General features: G+C 39.6%; 1 protein-coding gene across 3 annotated transcripts; it reads left to right on the forward strand.

The window, feature by feature from the left end:
• The first annotated feature begins 6,339 nt into the window (after positions 1-6,339).
• LOC132140373 (ER membrane protein complex subunit 6-like) lies at positions 6,340-7,563 on the forward strand. Of its 3 annotated transcripts, none has more exons than XM_059549162.1 (2): positions 6,340-6,386; positions 6,841-7,563. In XM_059549162.1, the coding sequence occupies exon 2, from the start codon at positions 6,860-6,862 to the stop codon at positions 7,190-7,192; it is 333 nt and encodes a 110-aa protein (XP_059405145.1). In that variant the 5' UTR covers positions 6,340-6,386; positions 6,841-6,859; the 3' UTR covers positions 7,193-7,563. The 3 variants fall into 3 exon arrangements, with proteins under 3 accessions (XP_059405145.1, XP_059405144.1, XP_059405143.1); XM_059549161.1 differs by lacking the exon at positions 6,340-6,386 and adding an exon at positions 6,513-6,759; XM_059549160.1 differs by lacking the exon at positions 6,340-6,386 and adding an exon at positions 6,513-6,736 and having other exon boundaries at positions 6,841-7,560.
• Positions 7,564-8,347: the final 784 nt, after the last annotated feature.

Genomic DNA, 8,347 nt, shown 5'->3' on the forward strand with positions numbered 1-8,347 from the left:
CCGCCCAGCCCTGAACTTTCTGTGTCTCTGCTGGTTCCGCCCAGCTCTGAACTTTCTGTGTCTCCGCTGGTTCCGCCCAGCTATGAACTTCCTGTTTCTCCGCTGGTTCCGCCCAGCTATGAACTTCCTGTGTCTCCGCTGGTTCCGCCCAGCTCTGAATTTCCTGTGTCTCCGCTGGTTCCGCCCAGCTCTGAACTTCCTGTGTCTCCTATATTCCCTCCCAGCCTCCCTCTCCCACCTCCTCCTAAACCTGCCAGTCCCTCTGCTCCACTTCCGCTGGTTCGGTCCAGCCCTGATCCTCCTGTGTTTCCTCCCATCCTTCCTCTCTCTCCTCCTCCTAGACCAGCCCGTTCATCGACCTCATCTCCGCTGGTGCCAGTCAGTCAGTCCTGCAGCTCACCCTCAGTCCGCGCCATCTGGGCGCGATGGTTCGCCGCTGGACTGCCAGTCTCCAGCTCCGCCTTGGCGTGTTAAGGCCCTGTCTCCGCCTCCAGCCTCCGAGCCCTGGACTCCTCCTCGGTCCTTCAACCCAGCGGCTCCGCCTTGGCTCTTAGCTCCCTCGTCTCCACCGTGGCCTGTCATCCCACCTGCTCCACCGGGCTCCCTCGTCCCTCCGGCTCCACCTTGGTCAGTCGTCGACCATCTGCCGCCTCGGGACTCCACTCCTCTGGTTCCACCTCGTCACTCCATCCCTCCGGCTCTGTCAGGCTCCTCCTTCCCTCTGGTTCCACCGTCATCCTCAGTCACTCCGGGTCCACAGCGGTCTTCCAGGACCCCGCCTCCGCCTTGGTCGCCAGAGCCTTCTGCTCCACCTAGGCCCTACGGATCCTCGACGTCACCCTGGCTCTGCGGCTGTGCTGCTCCATCTTGGGCTCCTAACCCACCGGTGCAGTCTCCACCAGGGCTGGACTGGGACAAAAAATCGGCCCGGGCATATTTGCCCAGACCAACCCACTTTATGATCATAAACACCACCTATCTTTGCACGCCCTTAATTATATGCATACCAACTCCTATTCATTAAAACCACTAGTGCCATGTAATGAGTTATTTTAGGAACGAGTGAGAGTTAACAGATGAAATAAGTCAAAATTTTATATTTATTAATACAGTTGAACTATACTCCACAGCGGTGAATCCTAAAACAAGCTATAAGCGGCTCTGGCATAGCAATACCAGTGTTTCTTACAGGATTTTTGTTAAAACTATGGTGGTGTGTCCTCGGTCCTTCTAGGGGGGTTCGGGGACATGCCCCCCCCCCATGAGAAAATTTTGTGCTCTTTAATGTTAAATTCATTAATCTGGTGCACTTTGAGAGTTCAAAATTAAAAGCTCCAACCCATATTCAGTGTGCAAATTAAACAAAGAAAAATTCAAACCTCTTTTAGTTACAGTGTCTATTTACATTACACCTATACATAATAATAGTTATAATATTAATCCAATGACAGTAATAGCCATATTTTGTAAAACAAATGCACAAAAAAATAAAGGAAACTTTCTTAATTAGTTGTACCAATTTCTATACTTGAAAGAGATAAGCACATTATCTTTTATTTTGGCGGAAAACATGGTTTACAAACGCCTCTTATTAAATTTCTAGTGAATTGCGGTAATCGTCAACTATGCAGATGTGGAAATAATCTACACTCATGACATGGCCTAAGTGTTTTGAAAGTAGTTATGCTTACCGCAGGCTCTACACTTTCTCATCTCTCTCCTGATCCTCCGTCCTCACTATCATCATCTGCCACAGGAGCTGATGAAGGTCAGAAAACATATATTTTGACACAGTTTACAGTGTCTGCTTTAAGGGCCTGGTTCTATTTTTTCACGCTATTTATCTGCACATTCCTTGCGTTTCTTCTCCATCTTTTTTACAGATACACACTGACACTGCTGCCGCTCGCTCACTCGTTTAAAGTTGTGATTGGGCCAGCCCAGTGTCAATCAAGAAAAGAGCCAATGGGCTGCTGATCTACGTGTTTCATGGGCTGGTCTGTCAGACAAAAAAACTAACACTGACTTTGACCAATGCATTACACCGGCACAAACCCAGCGCCGCCAATTAAGCAAAACAAAACGAATGGGCCGCCGATGTACAAATTTTATGGGCAGTTTGAAAAAAAAAAAAAAGTACGAGTATGAGATATATCAGCCCAAAAAGCACGTCGGCCCACCGGGCAAATGTCCGGTATGCCCAATGGCCAGTCCAGACATGGTCTCCGCCTGTCGGCCCCCTGGTGTCGTCGGCCCCTTCACCATGGCTCCTCCCGCCGTCGACTCCACCATGGATCTCCGTCCTGGCTGGTCTCTGGTGGACCATGTGGCTCCTCCTGCTCCGGGCTCCTCCCTGGCTCCTCCCTCCATCCACTCCGCCCTGGTCCCTACCTCCATGCTCCCTCGTCACCTGCTCCTGGCCTGCTCCTCGCCCGCCTCCAGAACCCCCACCCTCCCTCCGCTGGTATTCCTCTTGCGGTGTGAGGACGCACCGTTCCGGGAGAGGGCGAACTGTCACGTTTCTGAACTTTCTGTTTCCAGTTCCCTCATTATATTCTGTGTGTATAAATACCCGTTCTGTTCAGTTCCTCCTCGTCCGTGATTGTTTAGCGTTGTTGAATGTATTGTGAATGTCTATTGTAACCTATCCTGAATGTAAATGTAACTTAATCTTCTTCGTCGTCCAGTAAACTCCTTATTTTGATCACTATCCTCCTCTAGCACTTTTGTCCTTCGTTAGCACACACCATTCTGTAACAGCATTCTGGGAGGTCAGATTTCTCAGAGACATTATCTTAAATGTTATATCTTATGTTTGGTTATTGAACACCATGGCAACTCCAACTGCTAAGTCAACATCTTTTCCATAGACTACAGGAAATAGACTCTCCACTTCCTGTTGCAGAACTGTTACATGACAGAGCGCTGCCACTGCCAAAAATACACCTCACTCCAGCGGCCCGCAAGCTCTGAGGGGGTATCTTAGTGGCCACGTTTTCAATAATACCCCTGCACACAGCACAAGTTACATTTAACATAAGTCACAATTAATTAGTGCATGATATGCCTTATGTACACTACCATTCAAACGTTTCAAAAGTTGTCAGTGACATCTTTTAATGTTTTTGAAAGAAGTCTCTTATGCTCAACAAGGCTGAATTTATATGATCAAATGTATAGTTAAAAAAATTAATATGGTGAAATAATATTGCAATTTAAAAAACTGTTTTCTATTAATATATTTTGAAATGTAATTCAGTCCTGTGAAGACAAAGCAGAATTTTAAGCATTAGAAATCATCTTCAGAAATCAGTCTAATATTCTGATTTGCTGCTTAAGAAATATTTCTTTTTATTATCAAAGCTAAAAAAATTTTTTGCTGTGTAATATTTTTGTGGAAATGTGATATTTTTTAAAAGATTCTTTACTGAATAGAAAGTTCAAAAGAAAAGTGTTTATTTGAAATAGAAATCTTGATAACACTGTAGAATAGGTAACACATATTAGTTACTTATTAGCATGCATATTACTAGAATATTAGCTGTGTATTAGTGCTAATTAAGAACATATTAATGCCTTATTCTACATCCCTAATCTTACCCAATACCTAAACCTAACAACTACATTACTAACTATTAATAAGCAGCAAATTAAGAATTTATTGAGAAATGTCATAGTTAATAGTTAACAAGTGTTACCTATTCTAAAGTGTTACCGAAATCTTTTGTAGCATAAAAGTTTTATTGCCACTTTTTTTCAATTCAGTGTATCATGCCCAACTAAACTACTAATTTCTTAAAAAAAATAATAATAATAATAATTTAAAAAAAAATATTCTCACTGACCCCAAACTTTTGAATGGTATAGTGTATAAGACAAAATGCTACAGTCCACAACACTGATGTGGACACAGCATAAAGTACATATATTAAATTGATCTAAAATGTATTTGTGTACAGGTTTTTTTTTTTTTTTTTTTTTTTTTTTTATGAACAGGGAATGTGTTATAATGAAATCCAGACCATCTACATGATGGTTGATAACACCTTATACAAAATGTGTAAAACATTTTATGGCTCAACAAAGAAAAAATAAATAAAGAAATTAGGTTGAAGTAATTATAATACCATACAGCCTTCTTTAAAACTTAAGCTTAAACTGCAGCACAAAAATATCTCTTTTACAAGAACCCATAAAACAGATAGTATCTCTTCAGCAGCCCTGGCCTTGAGAGAGGACATTGAAATCTGAGTGCAAGATCTGTCATGTCTCAATGTACTCACTGCATTCGCATAACATCTCCACCTGGAGGTCGAACTAGTAAACACAAACTCAACTCAGGATGAGTATACAGCATAATGATTGTTGTTTGTAGCTGAGCTGACAGAACTACAGTCTGACTGTGGGTCATATACAGACCAAGTCTGATATTAGGAAAACATAATATGCTATATACAAAGCTAAGAAGAGGCATCTAATTCACACTATAGCTGAAGTGTGACCAGCCACAGCTCCGGACTCCAGCATGACTGGCAAGTGCTGAACAGGGAAACATGCATCCTTCAGACTGGAGGACATAAATACACAGTCAATTCATGATAGCACAGTCATTCAACACAGAGTAAGTGTAATACTGAACATCATATTTAATTAGTTAGAATTTCCATGTCATGTGGAATAGATCGATGTATACTTCTGAAGAATAGTCTCCATTTGAATGTCGTCTATCAGAACATCTTTGAAGTTTCTTTAAGTTTTATGTCCATTTGTGTAGAATTTCTTAGTTTATCCATGTACTGAGGTAATTAGTGACCTCTGTTGGAGTAGAACTACTGGTGTCTTGAACATGTACATAGAGCATTCTACGAACTCCATCACGAGTACTGAAGCTGACTCCTGTGGATGAAACTGCAAACTATTTTCTTCAGTAAATTCTTCTCGGTAATTGATCGCATCTCTGACTCCTGTTTTTCATTCATCATAACTGGTCCTTGGGTTTTAACTGTAAAGTCCCCCACACCCTATAATAAACTGTACATTATTGTCCATTGATGTGAATGCTAATATAGGTACTTTTCTAGTTATTGTTCTTAGTGTAAACTGCATAATTCAAAGATTCACATAAATTTTTTAATACTATGTATAAATATTTTATATATAAAATCTAACACATTTTTCCTATATATATAAATATACACAGTACACACAAATATAGTATGTAAACAAGACCTTTTATTTTGAATTGATTAATCATTTTGCATCCCTAGTAAACTGCTCTTAAAACAAACATAATATCTAAATTGACTCACAAGTGTTTTCCATTTGTTGGTTGTGTTGAAGGAGCCCCAGCTGGCAGCATTTTGTCCAGTCATGACACATTTTTCAAGGTCACACAGAATGGAGACCACATAGTCTTTGATGGTACCAGCATCAATGAAACCTGACAGGAACTCCAGCCTGATTCAGTGACATTTCATAAAGAAATTAATTAATTAATTAATTAATTAATTAATTAATTAATTAATTAATTAATTAATTAATTAATTAATTAATTAATTAATTAATTAATTAATTAATTAATTAATTAATTAATTAATAGTAATAATAATGTATATATATATATATAAACACTATTTCAGTGCAAAACAATTGGATTTTCGCTGAAATCATTGTCTTAAATCATTCATTTACCAGGCCACGCTCAGGTGGGAATCTGGTTAAGGAAGACAGGAAGTCAGCTCTGCAGTGCTCATCCTGATGTATTTAGGAATGAATCTAATAATTCCATTATCTTATTTTAGCCATTCATAGCCTAACAGAGACGGATGACAGTACGGTTATCGATACCATCCAAATTATTTATTTATGATTGAAGATGAGTGCCTTCACCACAGTTTCACACTGCAATGCAAGAAGCCTCAAACATGCTTTCAGTAGTTTGTATAGAACTGTTCTGAATGATTCGGACGGATTAATTAGTTTGGTTCGAGAGAACCGAGAGCCGTATTTTGATAAACATTTATTAATAAGACTTATCAATAATAAAAGAAAAAAAAAGTAAAACAACATGCATATAGTATTTAGTCATGTACTAGCAGTTCAATAAAGAGCAAAATTACATTAAGTATTTAACAGTTGAGAGAATATTTGATAAAAGACAAAAACAAAAAATAATAATATGAAATAAACAAAAGAAACAAACAAAACGCTTTATTTTTTATTTTATTTTTAATTTTTAAAATTAACGCATGCAGAATAATCATTATGGAGGTGACGTCAAATCAGCTCTCCGAAGCGAGCAGTTTGAAAGAACCGATTCTTTCAAATGATTCCTACTTACGAGCCCCGCTTTTGAGCCTTCGCGGATCCCGTAGTGTGGGTTAAAGGTAAATTCAATAAACATATTAAAACCATAATATTTCTTACAATTTTACAAATAAATGTGTATTAATAGACATGCCATTGCTTTGAATTAAGAACACGTTGGTCATGAAGATTTAATTTAATTTTTAATTTAAACCCCATGATGCCTAGCGAGATAATGGCTGACCGGGAATGATACAAGCTGTGTTTTATCCAAAACTTGCCATATTTTCCTGAATAATACATTCCTTATTGAAATACAGACTTAATCGCATAGCTTATTATGTTTGAGCGTTTAATGTAACAAACGATGCTTTCTTGAATCACGGAGGCCGAAGCGTGATTTGTGTTCATCATTATTTTGATCCTAACGGTGAGTGGAGGAGGGGATTTAACGTCTGTCTAAAGTATGAGGTATTGTCCGGGTTCAACTGATGATCTGTGTGTTTCACATCTCTGTTATGTTTTGTCTCTCAGCGTGTTTTAGCATCACATCATGGCCACGGTAGCATCCAAACGCGATGGACCGCAGTTCATCAGCGAGGCGGCCGTCAGAGGAAACAGCGCCGTGCTCGACTACTGCCGCACGTCCGTATCCGCGCTCTCCGGCGCCACGGCGGGAATCCTCGGCCTGGCCGGACTCTACGGCTTCGTCTTTTATTTCCTTGCTTCTTTCCTGCTGTCCTTGCTCCTGATTCTCAAAGCCGGTCGCCGGTGGAACAAGTGCTTCAAATCTCGACGTCTGCTCTTCACCGGGGGCCTCGTGGGCGGCCTGTTTACTTACGTGCTGTTCTGGACTTTCCTCTACGGAATGGTGCATGTGTACTAAAGGGACTCGGACAGTACAAGCAGCCGTGTAGATGTAGAATAATGACAGAGATGTCTCAGGGTAGAGAGTGCTGATTGATGTACCACAGGTTTTATATGTGAGCTTATGTTTAGCCGATAAAGCTTTAAAAAAAAGAGTACTGCTAATTGCACTGAAATTTAGAGATTTAAAAATGGTGTGTCGTCTTATTCTTTCCTCTTGTAATTTAACATTTTTCTAATGCTTATTCGGGGCAAAGCTGGGTTTGGATCTAGTATGACAGCCCAACAGAGAAACTATTAACTAATTATTAACTAATATGTTTTCAGCTTGCTTTGTGTATGATGTGCAACAACACTCATCAATAAGAACCATGTTAAAACACACAATACCAACTTTAAACTGTATAAATATTGTTTTATTTCAGATAATAAATCATTCACCTTGTAGATTAAATTGTGTTGTTTCTTACATGATGTTAAATTATTTGTTGTTAATAGGTTACTACTCATCCTATAATGTGCCTATCATTGGTGTTGTTCTGTAAGTGCTCAGGTTTTTTTTTTGTTTTACAGATTATTAGTTTTATGTAATTTTAATTGAAATCTCAGCTTGATTTTTATTATTCAGACTGAACAGTTACGGTGACATGATCCTTTCCTAAATCATTCTAGTATATTGATTTAATGCTCAAGAAAATATTTTGTCAAGATGCATTCACTAACAGGGGCAGCTGTGGCCTGATGGTTAGAGAGCTGGACTAGTTACCAGAAGGTCACTGGTTCAAGTCTCGGTGCTGGCAGGAGTGGGAGGGAGTGAATGAACAGCACTCTCTTCCACCCTCAATACGCATGGTTGAAGTGCCCTTGAGCACCAGCTAGGCACTGAACCCCAGTTGCTCCCCGGGTGCTGGATATATAGCTGCCCACTGCTCTGGGTGTGTGTGTTAAATGCAGAGCACCAATTCCAAGTATGGGTTACCATTCCTGGCAAATGTCACAACTTTCACTTTAGAAGGTTCAAAACATTCTAAAGGACAAAATTAATTTAAATTAAATTTAATTAATTCTTTTAAAGGGGTCATATGATGTTGCTAAAAATAACATTATTTGGTGTAATGCAATGTGTTTATGTGGTTTAAGGTTAAAAAAAAACATTTTCCAACCAATGTACATT

This window comes from Carassius carassius, chromosome 5, assembly GCF_963082965.1.
Source record: "Carassius carassius chromosome 5, fCarCar2.1, whole genome shotgun sequence".
Taxonomy (NCBI): Eukaryota; Metazoa; Chordata; class Actinopteri; order Cypriniformes; family Cyprinidae; genus Carassius; species Carassius carassius.

Coding starts and splice junctions, on each gene's coding strand:
- LOC132140373 (XM_059549162.1), top strand. CDS start 6,860: ATGGCCACGGTAGCATCCAAACGCGATGGACCGCAGTTCATCAGCGAG.